Source organism: Phacochoerus africanus, chromosome 2 (assembly GCF_016906955.1).
Source record: "Phacochoerus africanus isolate WHEZ1 chromosome 2, ROS_Pafr_v1, whole genome shotgun sequence".
In the NCBI taxonomy this organism is placed as follows: Eukaryota; Metazoa; Chordata; class Mammalia; order Artiodactyla; family Suidae; genus Phacochoerus; species Phacochoerus africanus.
In genome coordinates, this window is record NC_062545.1 from 116,357,816 (window position 1) to 116,382,688 (window position 24,873).

Genomic DNA, 24,873 nt, shown 5'->3' on the forward strand with positions numbered 1-24,873 from the left:
TTGCCTTTTTTTTTTTTTTCCTTTTTAGGGCTACACCCTCAGCACATGGAAGTTCCCAGGCTAGGGGTCGAATCAGAGCTACAGCTGCCGGCCACAGCCACAGCCACAGCCACTTCTCTGATCCTACTGCAACCTACTGTAGCTCACGGCAACACCAGCTCCTTAAACCACTGAGTGAGGCCAGGGATCAAACCTTCATCCTCATGGATACTAGTCAGATTCGTTTCCAGGGAGCCGCAACGGAACTCCCAAATCTTTGGAATTTTAATTCATGCAATTTCTGAAGCTTTAAGGGACAGACCAAAGTAGGGGAGCATCCAGCCTAGAAGAGAGAGCATGTGATCATGGATGGATCTAGAATAAAGAAGGAAGACAGACTTTTCAGTGGGGATTTGTTGCTGTTCTGAAATCTCTATAGCAAATGCACATTCTTATCGCCCCCACGTGCTCTGCCACTGGCCAGAAGTTTACATTAGTTCTGAAATAACAGTGATGATCCTTTGACATGTGGGTCTCCCCTCAGGCTCCCCAAAAGGGTGTCGTAAAGTAGGGCAAGGCCCAACTTACAGCATACGTCAAGATTTTGGTTTTTTCTAAACTAAGGTGTAACAAATCTGAAGTGAACACTGTGCAATCATGAACCTTATATCTGTATACACTTAATTACCTGGTGAAATCACCACCAAGATCAAGGCATAGAATACTCTCTCTTCTGCAGATGGGGCCCTGATAGAACACAAGGCTTAAAAGACTTACTGATCAGGAAAAAAAAGGGGGGGGGGGGGTTCTGAATGCAATGCTCAGAAACAGTACATTAAGGGATAGAGCGGAGACACCATTCAAAAAGCACACTGTTCGTCCTCGAGAAAAATTAAAAACTAGGTGAGAACAGGATACAAATAGTGTGGGCATGCTGTTCATGGAATGTGGGATAGAGAACTGGCAGGGTTCCTGCTCTCGCAGATTTATCCCTGAAGGGGAAAAAACAGTCAATCCTATATCTAATCTTAGCTAAATAAAACAAGCATTTTTCTAGCCTAAATGGGAAGGGCTTAGAGAAGGGACAATAGATTTTCAATCACTGAAGAAAAAGCTAAGAGGACTTGGGGAACATTTTATGTCACACAAATTCTGGCAGGGAGGGCTGGCCTCACCACCCCCCTGGGTCTCCAGCCACATGCCCCTCACTCAGGCTCCACCTGGGCATCAGTGGAAAAAGCTGGGAACTTTCAGGATCCCGGGGGTACAAGGAAACTAAGCTATAGAACAGGTCCACCTAAAAAAAAAAGAAGAAGAAGCAGCTGACAGCAGGGGCAGACATGTATGCCAACAGCAATCTAAAAATCAGAGCCACAAATGTTTGAACCTCTACTATCCATATGCCATGCTTAGCACTGGGCACAGGTTTTGCTCATTTATTCCTTGCAAAAGGCCTAAGCATAAAAATTCCCATTATCAGCATTTTACAGAAGAGGAAAGTAAATTTGGAAACATCAAGTAATTGCCCAAACTAGAAAGAGAGGCAAGACTCAGACCCTACATCTGTCAGGTTCTAGAAGCCATATTCTTCACCACCACAGAGACGGTCTCTCTGTGAGAGGGCTCCCCGGGCCCACACACCTCCCCGTGCTGCCCCTCACCTGGCACCTCTTTGCTGCAGGAGCATCTGGCCCCCAGGGGCTCGTCTGCTTTCACCAGCACTTTCTGCTGTTGTAGGAGAACCGTGATGTGAGAAAAAGCTCCCCCACGTTCTAGAAAATGCCCTCGCTGCCCAATCTCCTCTACTACCACCTCCAACCAATACTGACATTAGCCCCAACCATGCCACCAACCCTCTTTCAATTCCAGACAGGATTCTGTTTTCCTGGGGCTAGAGGTGAAATTGTAATTGACTCTTTTTTTGCTCCAGTTCCTCCCCAAAATGATGTTACCTAAAACAGGAGCCCCCAGTCAGTCCCAAAGCTCCACAGCATTGAATTTAAGGCTGTTTCCCCTCTGGTTATCCCTCACTTGTCAGGAGAGAGTAGAGGGACTTGTACCACAGGCATCATGGGTCAGCTTTCTCAGAATCACCCGGAAGCCCCCTTACTGACCTTGCTCACACTGTCACGCCCTCCCTCTGTCATTAGCCTGGGGATTCTCAGCATCCAGCGTGAGTTATACAGGAAGCCAATAGGTCAGGTCTTAGCCCGCTGCCACTGTTCTGCAAACTCAGGCAGCTGAAGAGCCACTTTCCAGAGAGCAGCCCCAGTTCTGGCCCTCAACTATCACCATCCTGCAGAAGTCAGCCACCACCTGCTCGAGGTCACCCTCCTTTTCTTTGTCCCTTTTTCTCTTTCCTCTCCTGCCCCCATCCCCTGGCCTCCCCCTTTCCCTGTCTCCACTTCCTGACTAGCTTCCGGGCTCCCTCCCCCTTTGTCTAGACTGGCTCATTATCTGGGCTGAGCTTCTGCTCTCCACCCCAGCACCCCCTTCATTCTGACACATGGTGTGAAAGAAGAGCCAACCCTTCAAACATAGGCTCCAACCTATAAGAGGCTCCAACCTACACCCTGTAGGCTGGGGTGCAGATGTGACATCTCAACAGGGGTTGACTGGCAAAGCAGGGCTCCTAAAATAGTAATTTCTGTAAATAATTTTATATGTGATATTTTTTGAAGCATGATAATCCTCACCAAGGGAAAAATGAGACCTTTGTGTGACTTGCTTAGACTTTACAGTTTTGTCTTTGATTTTTTTTTTAAGTCTCAAGTTGCAGGGATGAGCAGGATCAGTGGCCGAGGCTTCCCAGAGCCTCAGGGCAGCCTGAAGGGCAGGCTGGGCAAGGGGGACCGAGGCGTGTTACCTTCTCCATGCGCTCAATCAGCCTGTCCAGCTCCCCGATCCTCTGGTCCTTCTCCTCCAGGCTAATCTCTGCCGCTTGCATCTTCTTATTGGCTTCTTCAATGGCTTTCAGAAAATTATTGGTCTCTTCCTGCAAATGAAACACACTGTCTTCAGCAGAGCGTGGAGTCCCTACCAACCAGGGTCCAAAGAGCGCAGGCCCTGCTAAGTCATCAGGTCTCTTTAAATGCATGACCCTGTGGCCTTAAAGGGTCTCAAAGATCATGAACTCAAACTCTATGATTCTGGTTCTCACTATGAATACAGGCACACCATGTGGTTTTTTAATGGGCCTGGCTCTTTTTTCTCCTTTTTCTTTTAAGTCATTGTGTCTACAAGCCGTTCTTTATCTCCTGACTCCATGCTGAGAGTGTCACTGTAACTGCCAAGAACAGAAGGGGAATTAGGGCTGGATCTGAAATTGAATGCACCATGCTCAGCTCTTTCTCCCACATTGCAAAGTACCAACTCAACCAATTAAGCCTGTGAGGACACAAGATAAGGCAGAATGGAGTCCCTGCCTTCAAGGAACTGATGCTCTTTTAGAAAAGCCAAGACGTGGGATGTACAGCCCGGCTCTAATAACAGGACAAGAGAATTCCATAGCAAAGAATGGACAGTGAGTGGGTTTTCCATAGACAGAGGGCACTTCCAGCTTTGTGAGTGGGTATGACTTCATTCATGGACAGGCCAGCATTTCCAAGGCTTTCAGGGAGCTTAGGATCAAGGATAGGGGAGGAAGGGCAAACGGAGTGAGGAAGGGAAGGGCTGCAGGTGAGCCCAAGATCTGCGTGGATGCTGGCAAATGGTCAGCCTGGGTAGAAAAAGGGGTGTGGTGAGAGACAGAGACTGGGGACCACTGCAGGCAGGGAGGGGGTACATAAAGGCAGGGAGGGAGAAGGGAGAAGAGTGAAAGGGCAAACGATCAATTCCTCAACCCATCACCCACGTGAGAGCCCACTAACTCACCTCTGAGTAGAAACGCTACCAGTGAAAACTCACTGACAATAATGAACCTCACCCTCTCCATCACCCCATCAGCACATGGGACATACACACCAGGAGAGCCTCCTTCTCAGCACTGTGCCTCTGCTGCTCCTCATGCAGCTTTTCTTCATACTGGCTGTACAGCTTCCTGGTCATCTCTCTCATCACCTCTGCATTGGCTTCTTGGGAGGATTCCACCTGCAGAGAGACCTGCTTCAGAGCTACGGCTTTGGTGGGTTCCAGGGAAGTCCACCCCTTCTACACGGTGTGCCACATGCCTGTGCTCAGAGTGGACCCATGCACCAGGGCTCCACAGAGACAGAGGCAGCAGGAACCAGCGGGGAAATGGACAGAAAGAAGAAGGAAAAGGGGTGAATGGGCAGCCAGAAAGTAAAAGGTGGCCGTTTCTAGCAATTTACTTGATATTGTTAGGAAAAGGTGCTCCACATGAGGGAACTTTTCCAAAGGCAGAAAGTCTAAGTATTAACCTTGCCAACCCTACCCCCTACAATTTAGCCATTTTTATTTTATTCATTTAATTTTTGTTTTCTTTTTACAGCCACACCTGCAGCATCTGGAAGTTTCCAGCCTAGGGGTCAAATCAGAGCTGTAGCTACCAGCCTACACCACAGTCACAGCAACACTGGATCCAAGTTGCATCTGCAATCTACACCACAGCTCACAGCAACACCAGATCCTTAACCCACGGAGCAACGCCAGGGATGGAACTTGCATCCTCCCATGGATACGGTACTAGTTGGGTTCTTAACTCACTAAGCCACAACTGGAACTCCCCATTTTAGCTATTTTTAAACTGAATTCTCTCTAAAATGTGTCATGTTCCAACTGTCTTATTAACCCTTTTCTTCAATGACTCTTGTCTAATTTCTTTTGCTCCCAACATTTTATCACCTTTTAGTCTATCCATTCTAACCTTTTTCTCTGGTTAATATACCCACACTCTAACTGGCCTCAGAAATATATGCTTTTTAATTTTTGATTTTTCTGTCGTGACTTGAAAATAAGATCACTACATTATTAGAATTGGGTCAGAGTAGGATAAACTACACAATTTTTTAAATAAAAATGTTTCCTGGGGTTCCCGTCATGGCTCAGAGGAATCAAATCCAACTAGGAACCATGATCCCTGGCCTTGCTCAGTGGGTTAAGGATCCGGGTTTGCCATGAGCTGTGGTGTAAGTTGCAGACGAGGCTTAGATCTGATGTGGCTGTGGCTGTGGTGCGGGCTGGCAGCTGTAGCTCTGATTGGACCCCTAGCCTGGGAACCTCCATATGATGTGAGTGCAGTCTTAAAAAGCAAAAAAAAAAAAAAAAGTTTCCTATAGGAGGAAAGAGGAAGTATGAGAGGAAAAGGGAGATTACAGATATTGGTGTTCTAGAGAAAAGTGGAGCCGCGGTCAAGCCAGGGGCAAGCTTAGGAGAAAAAGCAGAGCCCTGGGGATGGCTGGTGTTTCCTTTCTGGCTGGGCACTGCCCTTGCCTGTGACCTTCAGGCCCTTGATTTCATGCTTCTGCAGGTTGGTTTGTGTCCCTTCTTGCCAGCTTATTGATTGTTCAAGAGAGCCGAGTTAACTGGGTAGGGAGTCTCTGATAAGCAAAGTGTGCTGCCTGATGTTTACTCCAGAGCCTGGACAAAAGTCTCTCGAGATGCCCTCTAACTCTCCTTTCTCCTGGCTACCCAAGTTCTGGTACCAAGGAGCCACAAAATGGGAAGTCCTGAACAGAGATGATCATTAGCTAAGAGAGACCAAGTGCGGTCCTGTGCTCCATCCCCTCGTCCAGAACAGGCTCTGTCCCTTGAATCCTGCTGACTCTGCATCCAGGTCTCGTGAAATCCTGAGTCCCGTAACTTTTTTCATTGTTATTTTGGGAGTAAAGGAAAGCAGGAGTCCCTAAAACAGGCAACCGCAGGCTGGATTTAGAGGTTTGGCCTCCCTGGCGTCATAGCATCTCTCCAACAGACAGGGACGCACGGCCCCGGGGCATAGAGTAGACACTCAGTACTATGTGTGGAGCAAAGGTCTGGAGAAAGATCCTGCACTTTCAGACTTGTTCAGCAACAAACCCCCTCATAGAGAATAAGTAGAAGAGCAGCCCTGTTTGAAAGCCAACAGAAGCTTATCTACTCTGGAGCTCTGGGGTCCTTCCCAGCCCCCAGGTGGCTGTGTTTGGCCAAGTGGATGGTGGCACACTACCCTTGTGGTGGCAGTCACAAAGACTGTGCGGTGCAGCGTGGCAGCCCAGCCCCCACCGCACATCCCTGAGGCAACCCATGCAGGGGAACCATGGGGTCTGGTTTGTTCCCCTAACTCAAATTTTTTTTTCTGTCTTTTTAGAGCCACACCCACCATATATGGAATTTCCAGGTGAGGAGTTGAATAGGAGCTACAGCTGCTGGCCTACACCACAGCCATAGCTATGCAGGATGCTCAACCCATTAAGAGAGGCCAGGGATCAAACCCGAGTCCTCATGGATACTAGTTGGGTTCATTACCGCTGAGCCACAACAGGAACTCCCCCAACTCAATTCTTAACAGCCCCTCCTTGCACTCCCCCAACTACTCTGTTTTGTGCAACAAATCACATTGACACAGTACCCCTAAGGTGCGCTCCTCTAGGACAGGCTGGGGCTGGGTTGAACACACTCTGAAAACCAGACTAAATAAAAACAAACTTCAGGAAATCATCCACTGAGTGACTGCTGTGAGCCATCCCTGGGTCTGCTGGTGACATGGGGGAGGAACTCAATCTATGTTTCCAACTTGGAAGCAGCATGAACACCTCCAGGAACTTAGAAGCCGAGCTGAGAAACAAGCATGACCTGGGAGCGGGAGGGCCACTGCCCAGCATCTTTGTCACCCATTCCTTTTCTTCCTGGGTGCCCCTTAGCTCTTTATTGTCAAATCAGACAGAAAGGCCTTGGAACCTCAGAGAGACTCTAAACCATGAAGATTCTGAAGTCTCAGCCCCGTGGGCATCCTGGTACATAGGGCAGCACCACAATAATGGTCTCAGCAGGAGTGCCCAAAGGGTGAATGCAGGCTCCCCCATGAGTGTAGATAGAAAGTCCTCAGGGCCTTCAAGTCAAATCCTACCAGGCTGGCCACAAAGGGTGGGAAAACCCAAGAAGAGAATAGAGAAAAGAAAACGGGAGAGTTGACCCTGGGAGGAAGAAGAAAAGAAGAGGAGAGATGGAGCTCCCATCATGGCTCAGTGGTTAATGAATCCAATTAGGAACCACAAAGTTGCAGGTTCGATCCCTGGCCTCACTCAGTGGGTTAAGGATCCGGCGTTGCTGCGAGCTGTGGTGTAGGTCACAGACGTGGCTTGGATCTGACATTCCTGTGGCTGTGGCCTAGGCCGGCGACTATAGCTCCAATTAGACCCCTAGCCTGGGAACCTCCATGTGCTGCAGGTGCGGCCCTAGAAAAGACAGAAAAGAAAAAAGAAGAGAGAGAAAGGAGAGTGTGCAGCCTATGCTCCTACACGTTACCTTCATTTTCAGCAGCTGGTTTTCAACTTGCGCCACCTCTAACTGCCTCTGTTTTTCCCGCAGCTTGTCCATGGAGGCTTCATATGTCTGCTGCAGATTCCTGATCTGATCCTTAATGCTGCTATTCTCCAGAGTAACATCCACAAGGGTTTTCTGTTTGGATGAAAATAAAAACCAAACTCAGATCCAGGGGTGTGAGAAAACAGGGCCAGAGACACACACCAGGGCATCTCTTTGCCATTAACCATTGAGCTAGACGTCAGCCCCTGGGAGATGCACACCTGAGACCCTGGTGTTGGAGCACCTGAGGGCCCCCCACGGTGGTCAAGAGGTCTACCATCCTGAAGTTGGGTGGGCCAGCTGGCTTCCCCCATAACTGGCTTCCCCCATGGCTGCTGCCAATACCACATGCCATTGCTCAGGATGGATGGAAATGGATTAAAACCCTTTTCCAAGGGAAAATGTTTATCATACATCATTTCACATGGGAAAAAAAAATGGGTTTAAAAACAGTAAGCATAGAAGAATCCCATCTGCTAAAAAAAAAAAAAAAAAAAGCATAAGCATCTATTCAAATGTGTTCATGAATAGAAAAGAAAAAAAAAAAAAAAAGACTAGGAGGAGAGTCACCAAAATCCAAATAATGGTTTGCATACATGATAGGATTATGGGTAACATTTATTTTTTTCTCCTTTGTATTTTGTTATATTTCCCAAATTCCCAAGTTGAAATAAAAAACCAGAACATGTATTTTGTGGACTAGAGATACTCCTTTTCTGGATGAGCTGCAAGGACAGCAACAACAGGGCTGAGGTCACGGTGATGTTGGCAGATACTCCACCCACCTCCTTTAGTAGGCAGAGCTTTTGACAGGGTCAAAAGCCTATTGCTACTGCTCCATGCCACCCACTGGAGCAGGAATGTTTAAATTAATATTGCTGCTATTTCACGCTTCAAGTTACTTGCTTAACTCTCCTTACAGATAAGTGGCTTCCACAACCCAAGAATTCCTCCCACTGGACACAGGGTTACAGATCCCTTCTACTGCCTCCCCAAGTCACCTACAGCTTCCTATGAGAAGGTCTGGAAACTCTGGGGTTGGACACACTTGCAACCTGTGTCCTTTTGGTAGATGGTCAGTCTCTGAAGCTCCTCCAACTCCTTAGCCTCCACTTGGGATAATGAGCCTCATTCCTATGCCAATTCAAATCAGTAGAAAGGATTTTCTTTTCTCTTTCCTTTTTTTTTTTTTTTTTTGTCTTTTGTCTTTTTAAGGCTGCACCCACGGCACAAGGAGGTTCCCAGGCTAGGGGTCCAATCAGAGCTTCAGCTGCTGGCCTACACCACAGCCACAGCAACATTAGGTCCAAGCTGCACCTGCGACCTATACCACAGCTCCTGGCAACACTGGATCCTTAACCCATGGAGCAAGGCCAGGGATCAAACTGGCAACCTCATGGTTCCTAGTCAGATTCATTTCCGCTATGCCAAGATGGGAACTCCAGAAAGGATTTTCAATGGCGGAAAATAAATAAAATCGGTGATAAAAGGAGCTTTAGAAAGCACCTGGCCCAACCACCCCCTCTCCAAGTCCCTCCCACTGGCTTTACAGACACCAGTCTTGTACTTAGGAACAGGTATCTGGACCAAGAAACCGTTGGAGTCCCAGTTCTACCACTAGCTAGATACCTTATTCAGATCACTTCTCCTTGTTGGCCTCACTTTATTTATCCATAAAACAAGGGGTGTGGAGACCATCTCACCAGCTCTTGCCAGTGCCGACTTGCTATGGAATCAAACCAAGGATCTGGTCCTGCCAGTCACAGTGACAATGAGGTCGACTAGACAATGGAAGAAAGAAGCAGCCAACCACCTTCAGACTCAGTTGTTTCCTGACCATGAGATGGTAATTTTCTTTTCTCTGCTTCCCCCTTCTTCTTTCCCTGCCTTCTTCTTCTTCTTCTTTTTTTCTTTTTCTTTTTTTTTTGAAAACAAATCTTTTTAATCTTTTCATTATAAGGCTCCTCTGTCTGCCCTGGATTAGGAAACTAGACCATAAGCAGGTCTGAGTCAGGGCCCCTGTTCGATCTGTGAAGTAAAGGCCAGGAGTGTCAGTGGTGGAGACAAAAAAATGCTGCCTGCCATTTCCAGAAACAATGAATTTTGCCCACCATCAAGCCATCAGTCACTGTAGCCAGCCCCAAGAGGGCACCCTAGGCAAATTCAAGATGGGAAAAAACAGGACCCTGGCCTCAGACAGTTAAGATGCATATCAAAGAAATAATTTCAATGAGCCCTGACTCTTGTATCTTCCTATACATAGAAAAGCACTAAAATCATTAACTTAGGAGACCTGTTCTTTGTGATTAACAGCAATCTTTAATGTTTGACTACATCCGTTTTTCAGCAAAAAATCCTGTGTGTGCTGGCTCATCCGTTACTTCTTCAGAACAGCTCCTCAGAGCTGTCTGAGAGATTAATCCCAGGCTTTAGTCCTCAAATAAGACATAACTCTCAGAAATGAATTGCAGTACAGAGGAAACCAATCCAACTAGTATCCATGAGGATGTGGGTTGGATCCCTGGCCTCACTCAATGGGTTAAGGATCCTGCGTTGCTGTGGCTGTGGTGTAGGCGGGCATTGGCAGCTCTGATTCAACCCCTAGCCTGGGAATGTCCATAGGCAGCAGGTATGGCCCTAAAAAGCAAAATAATAATAGTAACTCTCAAATGTTAGGTTATGCTTTTTTTTTTTTTTTTTCCCCCAGTCAACAGTGGGATGGCAAATTCCAGCCCAGATTCCAACCAGATTTGAACACAGGTGAGGTCCAGCATTTCCTGGCTGGCCAGAAGTGAGAAGATTCCCAAGAGGGAAGGAAAGGGAGGCTGGGTGAGCCCCCTGGATGGCAGGAAGAAGGGGAACAAAGGCTAAAAAGCTACTGAATAAACCAGACCCCAAGCAGGGCTTGGGCTAGGGCCAGGGGAAAGCTGTCATGCACTACAGAGAGCCAGGAAAAGGGTGGAACTCAGAGGCCCCACCAAAAATGGGCCTCCCAGACAAAACCAAACAGGAGGCCCACCCAGGCCCACTGCAGGACTGTGGCCTAGCTTTGCTGTTGGCACTACTGCCCTGACAGCTGTTAGCAGAGAATACTGGATCAGAAAGGACGTGGATAATCCCAACTGGAAAACCTCTTTGCTTATCTAACAATTTATTTATAAAGAAAGAACTAGAAAGGAAGTGACATAGCTTGTGGAACTTCCTGGAGGAAGGTAAAAAGATAAGAGCCAAATAAAGCTGGAAAGGGGCAGAAACTATTGTTTGCAAGATTGGAAATTAAAGCCAAGAGAAGCTGTCTCTGGTGAATACAATGTTCGCTCTGAATATTTTCAAGTTAATTTGCATGTTACATGGGGGGCTCAGTTGGAAGAGTAACAATGGGCAGTATAGGACTGGTTATCTCCTAGCAAAGCAAACTAATCAAGAGAAAAATTCCCTTGACTGTGAGTGGACAACACACATTTGCACAAACGTGGGATCCCCGACCCTTTTTGCTTCCCTGCCTGGTACTACAAGATATTCTTTAGAAACCTTATGATTTCTTCCAGTGCAAAATAATTTATAAATTAGAAGAAAGTGCTCAATAGACTTTGGGAGTTACTTGTCATAAATGAATACAAATCATCTTTGGTTAAGTCTGAATTCTGCGTAATTGGGGGCATTTCTCATAACACTGGGGCTTGAGGGAGTGGCTGATACGCTGTTTCAGGCACTGATACTTAAGACCCTTTGGTATCTAGTGGAAAAGGTGGCATCTCTAGCACTGAGTTCAGGATCTAAATCCCCATTTGAATATGGGCAAAGACAACTGCAACTCCACAGGTCAGTCACAGCTTGGAAGCTCCTCCTTTATCGTTTTCCTGGCCCGGCCTTCACCATGGCCATGTGAATTGTATTGGGGAAATAATTTTAAAAATTAAATTAAATTAAAAAAAATAGGGATTCTGAATAATGAGCAGAGGATATTCTGGGACTTACTTTTCTACAAAGGCACGGCTCCCCCACCCACCCCCGACAGGCGAAGCTCCCCTTCCCTGTAACAAAGGACACCCAGGCTAACAGGGAGCAGATGAATACCTGCAGGCTGATGGAGTCTGATGCCAAGGCCGAGTTCATGGCATTAAAACTGTCCAGGGCTGACGACTGAGTTTGGATGTGATTTTCTAGATAGTCCTGCTGAGCCTGTGAAATCTGGACAGATGGACAAGACAGTTACATACAATCAATATCTACACACTCACAGCAATCTTCACTTAGGCTGGAACTTTCTCCTGATAGTAGCCACATCTGTGTCAATGGTACTTCAAGTGCAGCTTTACATTAAAAAGTCAACATCAGAGTTCCCGTCGTGGCTCAGTGGTAATGAATCCAACTAGGAACTATGAGGTTGCAGGTTCGATCCCTGGCCTTGCTCAGTGAGTTAAGGATCTGGCGTTGCCTTGAGCTGTGGTGGAGGTCGTTGACGTGGCTCAGATCCCATGTTGCTATGGCTCTGGTGTAGGCTGGCGGCTACAGCTCCGATTAGACCCCTAACCTGGGAACCTCCATATGCCGTGGAAGCAGCCCAAGAAATGGCAAACACACACACACAAAGACAAACAAAAGTCAACATCTGGGAGTTCCCTGGTGGCTCAGCAGGTTAAGGATCTGGTATTGTCACTACAGTGGCTCCGTCACTGCTGTGGCATGGGTTCAATCCCTGGCCCAGGAACTGCTGCTGGCACCAGGTCATGGGGAGCGGGCGGGCAGAGGCAACATCTGCATGACCCAGAGAGTAGACTTTTCCTCTGGAAAATATTCACACGTTCCCCACAGGGCCTCACTTGGTCCTTACGACACTATGCAGAGGCAGAACATTCCCCTCTAAAGGGAGGAAACGGAATCAGAGGAGTTAAGGAGTTTGTACCCAAAGAGCTAGGAAGTGGCACAGCTACTTCCAGACCGGGAACTCAGTTGGATTACCTTCTTGTGTCATCTTGCTCTTTCTGATTCCATGGAAGAAACATACTTTGGGCTCACCTGATTCTCAAGAGTTGTTTAGTGGCTGCTGTCATTGCTGTGCTGTCCTTGTTGGATGTGTGTTTTAACATGTTTAAGAGAGTTTTATCGGAGGCCAATCTTAAGCTAGACCTTAAAGAAGAGCTGGATATAGAAAAGCCAGGAGGCAGTAGAAGCAGGGGTTAGGTTCTGGAAGGCTCCAGGATAGACCTAGTGTGGCCAGCAGGAGCCACAGAAAGCAGCCAGGCAGCAGAGAGTGGGAAGTACACCCTTGGGAGTGGGAGAGAGCTGAAACAGAAGGCCAGGCCCAGGAACAGGTGGCGTGTTTCTGCTCAGGGCACGTTCATATAGCAGTAAGTTAGTTTTGTTTGTTTGTTTGTTTGTTTGTTTGGGTTTTTGGGGTTTTGTTTGTTTGTCTTTTTAGGGCTGCACCCGCAGCATATAGAAATTTCCAGACTAGGGGGTCAAATCAGAGATGCAGCTGCCAGCCACAGCCACAGCCACAGCAACGCCCAATCCAAGCCACATCTGTGACCTACACCATAGCTCACAGCAACGCCAGATCCTTAACCCACTGAGCGAAGCCGGGGATCAAGCCTGCATCCTCATGGATACTAGTTGGGTTTGTTACCACTGAGCCACCATGGGGACTCCAAGTTAGCATCCTAATCATGGTGTGGCCTGGAGGAGGAGGAGACTTCGGGCAGAGGGATGGAGCCCCTGGGAGAGCTCTAGTATGAGAAAACGAGGGGGCAGGAGATGACCATGGAAAGCAAGGGGCAGAGACCTGTTTATGCATCTATTGCAAACCCAATCCTTCATCTTTAATTACAGTCATTAGTGTCAGTAGATGGCAGAGTGAATTTCCAAAGGTAGGTGAGAATTTCACAATTCTCTTCCTGCCAGTGAGAATGTGCTGAGGATATGTTTACACACCCCCACCCCTATAATCACAGAAGTAGGTCTTACTTAAGCAGATAATTTCACAGCCCAGACATAAACCAGACTCTAATACCTGACTCTTGTAACTATGCTTCTTTCCTGCATATGTAAACTTTTATGGAAAGTATGTCATACAAAATAGACTTTTTTTTCCTTCAAAATTATTAATTACAAATATTGTTTAAATGTTTTCTCCCACAAGCATTAGCTAGGTTAAACCAAGGGAAGGTTAGTTTTTCTTTATTTTTGAGTAGATAATACATTCATAGAGTTCATATATTTTAAAAGTAGAAAAGGTCACACTAAAATAAATCTCCCCTTTACTCCTGTCCCATTTGCTCAGTTATCACCTTATCCACTCTGCATCTCAAGTAGGAACCACTGTTAATTATTTTCCTTCTAGTTCATTAATTCTCTTTTCAACTGTTTCTAATACATTAAACACATTTACTAAGTTATTTCAATTACTATTATTTTGCATTGATTATTTTAAATAGATTCAAATTCTTGCTGAATTCTTTTTTCTCAATCTTTATAGTCTTCAATAGATAAACCTAAGTTAACTTAAAATCCATATCTAAAAACTTTAATAACAATCTCTCTTAAGTCTGTTCATTTTATCTATTTTTTTTTCCTCTTGTCTTGGTGTTTGGTCACTTGTTACCTCCTCATTTACCTGGTAATTTTTTATTAAATGCCAGACAATATATATTTTAAAAACTGAAGAAATAATCAGAGGTTTTGATATTATGTTCCTATAGAGAAGGGTCACTGTTTGCCTGCAGCAAAATTAAAGATGAGATCAGAACACTTTAAAAAAAAGGAAAAAAAAAATTTACTTTATGATCCTTCTAGTAACTTTTTGCCCATACAGAAAATAAACTAGATATATTTATTTTCCCCTGCTGGTTTAAATAAATGGTAGCACACTATACATAGTACTTTCCTTTATCTTTCCTTTTTCACCATCTATTCTATAACTGAAATTTTTTGAAGAGCTTATTCATTATTTTTACTCTTAAAAACAAAACAAAACAAACAAACAAAAATCTGTGGGAGTTCCCATCATGGCTCAGTGGAAATGAATCCTTCTAGGAACTATGAGGTTTCGGTTCAATTCCTGGCCTTGCTCAGTGGGTTAAGGACTCGGCATTGCTGTGAGCTGTGGTGTAGGTTGCAGACACGGCTTGGATCTGGAGTTGCTGTGGCTGTGGTGTAGGCTAGTGGCTACAGCTCCAATTAGACCCCTAGCCTGGGAACCTCCATGTGCCATGGGTGTGGTCCTAAAAAAAGGAAAAAAAAAAACAAAACTCTGTGTATTGTACTGTAGAGATACAATTTATTTTACTTTTCCATCCTTTTTTTTTTTTTTTGTCTTTTTGCTATTTCTTTGGGCAACGCAACTCGGGATCCGAGCCGCGTCTGCAACTTACACCACAGCTCACGGCAATGCCGGATCGTTAATCCACTGAGCAAAGGCAGGGACTGAACCCTCAACCTCATGGTTCCCAGTCGGATTCGTTAACCACTGCGCCACGACGGGAACTCCCCCATCCATTTTTTGTTTGGCCATGCCCATGCTCATCCCTGGGCCAGGGATCAAACCCAAACCACAGCAGTGACAAACCCACAGCAGTGATAACACCAGATTCTAAACCCACTGCATCATCAGGGAACTCCTATTTTGCCCTTCTTAATGGACATGTGGGTTTCCAATCTTTTTACTATTACAGATAATGCTTAACAACTAAGTTCATATGTTAAGTCATTTCACATATGTGAGAATTTATCAATAGAATACATTTTTTTTGTCTTTATTTAGGGTTGAAACCGTGGCATATGGAAGTTCCCAGGCTAAAGGTAGAATGGGAGCTGTAGCTCCTGGCCCATACCACAGTCACATCATTGAGGATCCAAGCCACATCTGTGACCTCAGGGCAACGCCAGATCCTTAACCCACTGAGCAAGGCCAGGGATCGAACCTGAATCCTCATGGATACTAGTTGGGTTCGTTACTGCTGAGCCATGACAAGAAATCCCAAATTCTTAGGAAGAGAATTGCTGAGTCAGAGGATATAGGCATTTTATAATTTGGGTAGATACTGCAAATTACTCTCCCTAAGAGTAATGTAAACTGCATTCCAAGCAGCAATCCTCCACAGCACTACTACCATGGCATCTTGTCCTACTCAGGCAGCTTCGCCAGTTTGCTAGGTAAAAATGACATCTCAGGAAGCCTTTCATCTGAATTTCTCTTATTAAGGATGAGGCAGAGCATTGTCATACATTTAAGAGCTCTTCACCTTTCCTTTAGTATAAATTACCTATGACAAATATTTTGTCTATTTTATGAGTTGTGGCTTTTTCCTTCTTGATTCATGGATACTCTTTAAATCCCCAGGATATTGGCCTATTGTCCATGATATGAAGGCAAACAACTCTTCCCAGCTTGTCATTTGACCTGGACTTGGGTGTTTTTGCCAGCACTAATCTTCATTTTAATGCAATCAAGGTTATCAACTTTTCCTTCTGTGGTTTTGGGATTGTACATCATAGTAAGCAAATGCCTTTTTCACCCCAAGAGTATAAAAGAATTCACACATATTTTCCTCTGGTACTTTTAAGTTTCATTTTTAAGCATCTAACTCTTTGATCTATTGAGAATTTATCCATGTATAAGTCTGTGCCAACAGCACATACTGACTGGTTCATTTCCCTCCCTTCATTTCAGATACCGCATTTATCATATATTGGGATACATTTCTGGGCTTTTTTTCATTGGCGTCTATTTATGTGCCAAAACTACACCGTTTCAATCTCTGAGGCTTTCTCAATTTCTTGTAATATTAAGAGGGCTAGTCTACTTCACTGCCTTTTTTCCTACAGAATTTCAACTCTGCATATTTATTTTCTGTATACCATGGAATCACCTAGTCTAGTTGTAAAAAAACGACATAAAGTAAAAATCTGCTAGTATCTTTTACTGGATTATATTAAAACCGTATGTTGACTTGAGTGGTGTTAACATCTTACGATGTTGGATCTTCCTTTCTAAGTACATGGTAAGTCCTACTTGCTCAAGTTTAATTCCAGATAAATAGTAGATTTTTGTTGTTATTTCCTCTGGTTGTTTTTTGTATATTGAAACCTATTTGTTTGTGTCTATTAAGTTTTTACTCAGTTATTTTACAGAACTCTTTCACTGTTTTTTGTTTTTGTTTTTTTTTAATTAAAAAATTTGTTTTCCTTTTAGAGCCACACATACAGCATATGGAAGTTCCCAGGCTAGGAGTAGAATCAGAATGCCACAGCCACAGAAATGCCAGATCCGAACCACATCTGCGACCTACACCACAGCATGTTTCAACACCGGACCCAATGAATGAGACCATGGATCGAACCTATATCCTCATGGATACCAGTCAGGTTCTTAACCCACTTAAGCCCACAATGGGAACTTCTCTTTCACTGTTTACAGTCATTTTTTCACTGGGTCACTTGAGCTTTCTGGGTGTATAATCATATAGTTTATAAACAGTGACATTTTTACATACACCTGTTCAGTTTTTATACCTCTAAATTTATTTCTTTTGTTTAATTCCACTGGCTAGTCTCTCTGGTAAAATGTTGAAAAATAATGGTGATTAACTGGCTTCCTTATCTTATTCCTGACTTTGGAGGGAATGCTTTGAAAGTAAAAATTTGAGTTCCTGTCGTGGCTCAGCAGAAATGAATCTGACTAGTATCCTTGAGGGGCAGGTTTGATCCCTGGACTCGCTCAGTGGGTTAAGGATCCCATGTTGCTGTGGCTGTGGTGGAGGCTGGCAGCTGCAACTCTGATTTGAACCCTACACTGGGAACCTCCATATGCTACGGGTGCGGCCCTAAAAAGACAAAAAAAAAAAGGGGGGAGTTCCTGTCTCGGAGCAGTGGAAACGAATGTGACTGGGAACCATGAAGTTGCGGGTTCGATCCCTGGCCTCAATCAGTGGGTTAAGGATCTGGCATTGCCGTGGCTGTGGCTGTGGCGTAGGCTGGCAGCTGAAGCTCCCATTGAACCCCTAGCCTGGGAACCTCCATATGCTGAGGGTGCGGCCCTGGGAAGACAAAAAAAAGAAAAAGAAAGTAAAGATTATTCTTGCCATATACAACTTCCTTTAATAATAAACTTCATTCTTTGAAAAAACTCCCTCATTTCAATTGAACTATGATTCCATCCATAAAGAAAATCAACTCCAGCGGCTTCACACACTAGCAACCAAGAGGTAGTTCTAAGCTCCGACATCATCCACGTCTGACTTACTGACAGTTCCTGGGTGAGCTGCCGAATCTTCTGTCTCATTTCATCATAGTCTCCATACATTCTCTTCCTTACTTTTTCCAAAGTGGCTCTCACCTGCAGCCCACAAAGATGTTAGTTAGAGACCAAGCTATAATATTTTCATGTGAGATCTCCAAAATGTCTTAAGAAACCCTAATGAGAGAAGAGCCCCACGGAAAAACCATCTTAAGAATAGGGCAATTGGGGATATTATAAAGAAAGAAGATATCACTCCTGATCCCTAGTTAGAAGCTAAGGGAATTATCCAGATAATAGTGATAATAATAATAAAGGCATATTATAATAATTATAATTATTCATAAATATGAATTGTACAAACAATAAGCTCTGAAGAAAAACTGGTTTATTGAAATTCGCCTACTACCCTCAAAACCAAACTTGGGCAACATTTTCCCCTTTTCCTACCATGCATTTTTATAAGTAGAAAATTATTTTACAGTTGATTTTGTAAACACATAGCTAGGAGAATCAAAAAACCAGAAAGGAAAAGCCACCTCTAATTTCCCCTATCTCTGCTCTGACTGCCAAAGAGCAATCAAACATTTGGGAAATGAGACGGGAAAGTATGAGCTTAGAGAACCCATACATTCTAGAGTCAGTCCCTCAGTAATCATGAACAACACACAAGGCACTAAATATAAGAAAAGTCAGGAGTTCCCTTGGTGGTGTATCGAAATGAATCCAACTAGGATCCATGAGGATGTAGGTTCAATCCCTGGCCTCGCTGAGTGGGTTAAGGATCTGGCGTTGCTGTGAGCTGTGGTGTAGGTTGCAGACTCGGCTCAGATCCAGCATTGCTGTGGCTGTGGTGTAGGCAGGCAGCTGTAGTTTCTATTTGACCTCTAACCTGGGAACCTCCATATGCTGCAGGTGTGGCCCTAAAAAGCAAAAAAAAAAAAAAAGAAGAAGAAGAAAAGTCAAGGTGATTCCCTCAACATCTGTTTATACAAATGCTAAGCTTCTCTATAGTACCGCTTCTAGAAGAGTAATGTGGCCTTAAAATTTTTTTTAAATAAAAGCAGAAAACCTAACAAATAGTCTCTGTCTCTCCCCTTCCTCTGCTGCCCGAGGATGGATAAAGAACTCAGGGATGCTCAAATAGAACAGGAAGCCTCAAGGGAGCCCTCTCCAGAAGGCACTGGAACTTCTATCACAGGGCAAGCTCAAAGGCCGCAGTTTGGTTAGAATGATGGGTGTGTCAGGCACAGCATGTGGGGACTTAATTTTGAAGCTGTACTTGCACAACTAGCACATTGTTTTAAACAAGGCTGTGTGTTTATTAGGAGTGCCTGAATATTGGTGGAGATTTCAGGGCAGGAGGAAGTGGGCATGTCAAGACACCACACCTTCCCCAGAGAATTTCTAGTCATAGAATCTACTTTCTTGCCATTAACTACAAACATTTTGGAGGAATGAGGGCAAAAGCACAACTTTTCATTCTGGGCAGGCAGAATGGCTTTCATCTGTCCGCCTAAGTTTGCTCTCAGGCTGCTAACTGGTGGGGAGTGGATGCAGGCCCCCCGCCCCCGGCAAATAATGCAGGGAGCCAGAGTCTCCCACAGGGGAGGGAGGGCAAACGAACCCGTCAACACACTCAGGAATGGGTACCCAGGATTGGATCTGAAGCCGGCTATAGAAGGTGGGGCCTGAAAATTAATTTCAAGGTGCAGATCACAGTGGAGCCTAGAAATTCAGGTCAGAAACACTCCTGCGGCAACCTAGGCAGCTGACAGCCTGAAGAGGCCTACTGCCTTGTCTTGAGCAACCTGCAATCCACCACTCTGCTTAGAAGGTCTACCTCTGAAGTGATGTCAGATTATCTGGGGCATTTCAGTGAGGAAGGCCTAAGCATTTCCACGAGAAAAACACAGTAGACTAGGAAGGTGCAAGTCGTTCCTATACAGGAAAATTAGGAATGGGAAATTCTAAATGGTTAGAAATAACCTTTGGGGGTTGGATGGGGATCTGAGGTTGGTGGTGGCCACACCAGTTCCACGTGTTTCCATATGGGTGTAGCTTTTCTGGCTTTTCTTCATTTTTCTCTGTGAAGCATTTATTATCTTTTTAAATCAAAACAGAAGATTTCTTCTTATTCCTTAAAATTACATAAATATCCAAATCTTTCAAGACACATTAAAGAAAGTGCCTGAGACATTTATGATTTTTGATATTCGATAAAAGATGGTCTTTTCAGTTATTCAACCAAAAGCTGACATGTCTTTGTATCTTATCTGCAACCCCACCACATAAAATGGGGCACCCAGAGTTAGAAGTTATGACCTTAGGGGTCCTTTCCCAGCCCATGCAAACTATACATGAGAAAACTGAAGCCTAGAGAGGACAAAACTCTGGGTGGGTCAAACACAGGGCTGGACCTTGAACCAAGATCCACAGGGGCTTCAATGCCCACACTTCCCCTGCTTTTCACAAGCACTTTCCCATCCACAGGCCAGTGTTTGGGGTCCATCAGTATCAGAGAAGCTCATTTCCTCTCTATCTAATCACTTTGGTTTAGGTAACAGGCTCACTGGCCAATCCAGGGAGACACTGGGTGGACCAAAAAGGAAGAGATAAAAAGAAATGAAAAGATGAGAAGGAAATGCTCTAAAAGGTTAACAACTATTCTAGTCGAATGGTGGAATTATGGGTGGTTTTGTTTTCTTCTTCATACATATTTATTTTCTCCAGAAAAAAACCCATATAGTTAAAAAGATAAGAAATGTAATATTGATTCCAAAGAAATGGTGTTAATTGGCTTAGGTTAGACAATGTCTATTGTGGTTGACTTCCCAGCATCTATTTCAACCCAACCGAGTGGTCTGAACCAGCAACAACCATCCCATTCCTCTTGCCAGGGAGGGAGTAGGGAATGGGCACATGACCAGACTAGTCCTGGCCAGTGAGACATAAGCAGAAGTCTAATGGAGGGTCTCTGAAGAGTAACCAGAGATGAGTGGTCTCTTTTCCTCCTCCAAACACCATCATATTTTCAGATGATGCCATAAGCCTGAGGCTGAAGGAGGAAAGAACCAAGGGAAACTCAGAGAAGTAAAGCTGTCTCCTGCCTGGAGCCCACCTACCCCTAGACTTATCCTTGCAGGAGATAACTGTTCTTTTGGGGTTTTTTTAGTTGTTTGTTTTTTTATTCATTTGTTGCTTTTTAGGGCCACATCCGCAGCATATGGATGTTCCCAGGCTAGGGGTCTAATTGGAGCTACAGTTGCCGGCCTACACCACAGCCACAACAATGCCAGATCCAAGCTGTGTCTGCAACCTACACCACAGCTCATGGCAATGCTGGATCCTTAACCCACTGAGTGAGGCCAGGGATCAAATCCGCAATATCATGGTTCCTGGTTGGATTCGTTTTCTCTGAGCCACAACTCGGGAACTCCTAACTGTTCTCTTTGAGTTGGCCTTTCTGTTACCTGCAGCCAAATTTATATAGTTATCCAAACACATACACAGGAGTGTCCAAACTACTTAAGAGCCTCCTTGCCATACATAGTCTCCTGAGTATACATACTTAGTTCAATCTATACCTCAGGGCAGAATTACATCTGTGCTTTTAACATTACCATGAAGATCTGTAGAAACATTTCCATCCAAAAGAGTAACACTAAGAATTGTTTCAGGAGTTCCTGTCGTGGCTCAGCAGAAACAAATCTGACTGGCATCCCCGAGAATGTGGGTTCTATCCCTAGCCTCGCTCAGTGGGTTAAGGATCCGGTGTTGCCATGAGCTGTGGTGTAGGTCGCAGATGCAGCTCAGATCTGGTGTGGCTGTGGCTATGGTGTAGGCCAGCAGTTACAGCTTCAATTCAACCCCTAGCCTGGGAACCTCCATGTGCTGCAAGTGCAGGCCTAAAATAAAAAGACAAAAAAGGAGTTCCTATCGTGGCTCAGTGGTTAATGAATCCACCTAGGAACCATGAGGTTTCGGGTTTGCTCCCTGGCCTTGCTCATTGAGTTAAGGATCTGGTGTTGCCGTGAGCTATGGTGTAGGTTGCAGAGGCGGCTCGGATCCCGCGTTGCCATGGCTGTGGCGTAGGCTGGCGGCTACAGCTCTGATTAGACCCCTAGCCTGGGAACCTCCATATGCCGCGGGAACGGCCCAAGAAATGGCAAAAAAAAAAGACCAAAAAAAAAATGAAAAAAATTATTTCAAAATGCCTTATTACCTTCATATCTATGCTTCCAATTCCACCCTGCTATAAAAAAGCATACCAACCAGAAAAAAAGATTCTGAACTCACATCTTTGATGTAGTTCATCTCCTCCTTCAGCTGATTGGTGGTCCACCCATATACCACCATTTCTTTCTGCTGGTTTTGATCTGATCTCCGCACCACACCATAGACCACACCATGAGGGAGTTTCCTGGTGGGCTCTCCATTGCTCAGGTCACGATGCTGGAAAAGGGCAGCAAGAGAGAAAAGCATAATGAATGGTTAGGCCTCGGGAAGATGGCTGTAATCACAGAGCCACTGCATGTGGTCATACAGGTTGTGTCCAAACTGGGTGGCTGGCTAGGGGGACGCCAGCAGAGATCTAGCCAGGCATTTGCTCACCAAGACACACCTGGCACGGGCTGAGCCAGCATATACCCTAAGGAAAGAACATCTTTCTCTAATTTCTTCCAAAGCTTTGTCCCCTCACCTCACAATGCATCTGCATGACCCCATCTCCCAGAGAAGCTGCCTTTTTCTAATTCTTACCAAGGTGCCAGATGGGCTCGTGCCATCCCTGATAACAAGAGTGAGTGTCTGAAGTCTCACATTCTTAGTAGTCCTGTTTTGCTCTCTATACCAGTTCCTCTCTATGACTTCATCCTCAACACTGACTATGAGGCCTGAAATGTAGGAGGTTGAGATATGCAAGAGCAGAATCTGGGCAGCCACCTGGCAGCCAAATTGTCCTGAGGTTAGGGCTGACCCTGGTGCCAGTTCTGAGGAAAGGAGGTGGGGTCACTTGCTGTGACCATTCATGGAATTTTTCTGAAAAGCCAGGCAGAGGTAGCATAACCTCACTCCCCAAGAATCTTCTGCTCCTGAACTGCCTCAGTTAAGCTTTGATCCATGTCAAAATGCAAATGCTCCTGGGAAGCAGGGAGACATGTCCAAGGGCTAACACACCTTCACAGAACAAAGGCTCAAGCAGCAGGAAGAAGACAAGTTAAGATTTGTTGAGCACCTACTATAAGCTGGAAATGTTCCTGACATGTTTAATCTTCACAGCCATGTCATGACGCAGTGACTGTCCTCTCTACTCTGCAGCTGAGAAAACTGAAGGTCGGAGAGGTTAAGTCTCTTGTTTACAGTCATGCTCCAGATTCAAGCCCAATTCTGCCTGACACTAAGGATACCTCTCGACAGCGTGGGCTTTGTTAGATGTACAGGGACCAGCCAGGTCTTTGCAACATGAAAGGGAAGGGATGGGAAAAACTCAAGACAAGGGAGTGAGACTTCAGAGACAAACCAGCCTATGTCCCAGCTTCCTTGGGGATGACCCACTGAACAGAAGGCGGAATTCCATAATGGTAACTCCATTCAGGCACTCATTTTTAAATCACCTTTGGGAAAATTCTTTCTATGCACTTGCAAAACATCTTGGACAGATAAAACTTATGATTTGCATTTTTAAATGATTCATTGGCAACAGAATAGCATTTCAGGATCCCATTCAGTCCACGTTTGTAAAAGTCAAGTCAAATGATGAATTATTTATCATAATGACCTCTAAAGAGGGGACAGTGGGGAGGAGCAGAGACACTGAAGATTGGGATGATATTTGATGTTTTCTTTATACCTTATGTATTGTTTGTTTACAACGTGAGCTTTTCAAAACAAAAAAAAAGAAAAGAAAGAAAACAAGACATCCATTGCTTCCCACTCTTCTGCACACTTGAAAGGAGATAAAATATGAGGGACGGGACAGTCTGCATTTGCTTCTGGGAAATGCTTCTGCTCAAGAGCTTCGCCTCTGTGGCCCACAGGCATAGAGACAACTAACTTCTAAGGTTGGACCTAAGTTGAGGTGAATGGCAGGTAAAGGGCTCTACGTAGAGTGAGAAGCTGGGATGAGACATCCTTGCTTTAGTACGCATAACATTAGGAAGAGGAAATGCTCTCATGAAACTCCCCCACATACCAGGAAACAAAAGCATGCTCTTTCAGGCACGAACTCCACCCAGTTCCTGAAAAACAAGCTGAAGGCTTTGGGGAAATGCATTTCTGTGAAGTAAAGGCCCTTACATGTGGACCGGCTCACAGGGAAACTAGTCAGGGGGGCCGGATACAGAGGACTCTGCTTCCCTACGAACATGGGGAGAGGAGGACCAACGCTGACGGAGCGAATACAAAAGGACAGCAAAGTCTGTGAAACGCCACCCTGGAGGTCGCAGATCTGCACGTCATGCACATGGAAAGTTATCAGAGATCTGTTAAGTAACAGGCAGTAAATTTCACATCCCCTTTTTTGTTTTAAAAGTGTGTGAGTATTGGAGTTCCCATCGTGGTGCAGCAGAAACGAATCCGACTAGGAACAATGAGGTTGCAGGTTCGATCCCTGGCCTCGCTCAGTGGGTTAAGGATCTAGCACTGCCATGAGCTGTGGTGTAGGTTGCAGACATGGCTCAGATCCCAAGTTGCTGTGGCTGTGGCATAGGCCAGCGGCTACAGCTCCAATTGGAACCCTAGCCTGGAAATCTCCATATGCCGTGGGTGCAGCCCTAAAAAAAAGGACAAAAAGACAAACAAAAAGTGTGTGAGTATGAAACATCTAGAAGATGGACTCCACAGCTTTAATGATAGTTTCCTCAGTGAAATGGGATTTTGCTCTTCCTTTTATGGTCTTTTGTACTCTTATTTTTAAAATTAATTTCAAATAACAGGCACTATTTTTGAGTCAACCATTTCTACTTCAATTTTCAAAAAATTAAAACTGAAAAATTAATACCAAGTCAGGGTCTAAAGGAAAGATACCCACCCACCCCACCACACGCTCAGCACAGGACTCTGCTCATGAGCAGGGCTGCCACCACAGCTGCCCCATGAGGAGAGGTTCCTCGGCAGCATGAGGAGATGCTGGGCTTTAACAGTGAAAGGCTGGGGATGCTTATCGAGAGAGAAGGGGAGATATTGTTGCCTGG

General features: G+C 45.1%; 1 protein-coding gene across 2 annotated transcripts in view; it reads right to left on the bottom strand.

Moving 5' to 3' along the window:
* MYZAP (myocardial zonula adherens protein) overlaps nucleotides 1-24,873 on the bottom strand; it is a 98,413-nt gene that overhangs the window by 50,791 nt on the left and 22,749 nt on the right. For both annotated transcript variants that reach the window (XM_047766261.1, XM_047766262.1), the window contains exons 3-8: nucleotides 21,980-22,135; nucleotides 17,687-17,779; nucleotides 11,521-11,634; nucleotides 7,384-7,536; nucleotides 3,943-4,068; nucleotides 2,846-2,974 (exon numbers count right to left, since the gene is read on the bottom strand). In XM_047766261.1, the coding sequence (XP_047622217.1) occupies nucleotides 2,846-2,974; nucleotides 3,943-4,068; nucleotides 7,384-7,536; nucleotides 11,521-11,634; nucleotides 17,687-17,779; nucleotides 21,980-22,135 (771 nt within the window). The remainder of the gene's footprint in view (nucleotides 1-2,845; nucleotides 2,975-3,942; nucleotides 4,069-7,383; nucleotides 7,537-11,520; nucleotides 11,635-17,686; nucleotides 17,780-21,979; nucleotides 22,136-24,873) is intronic.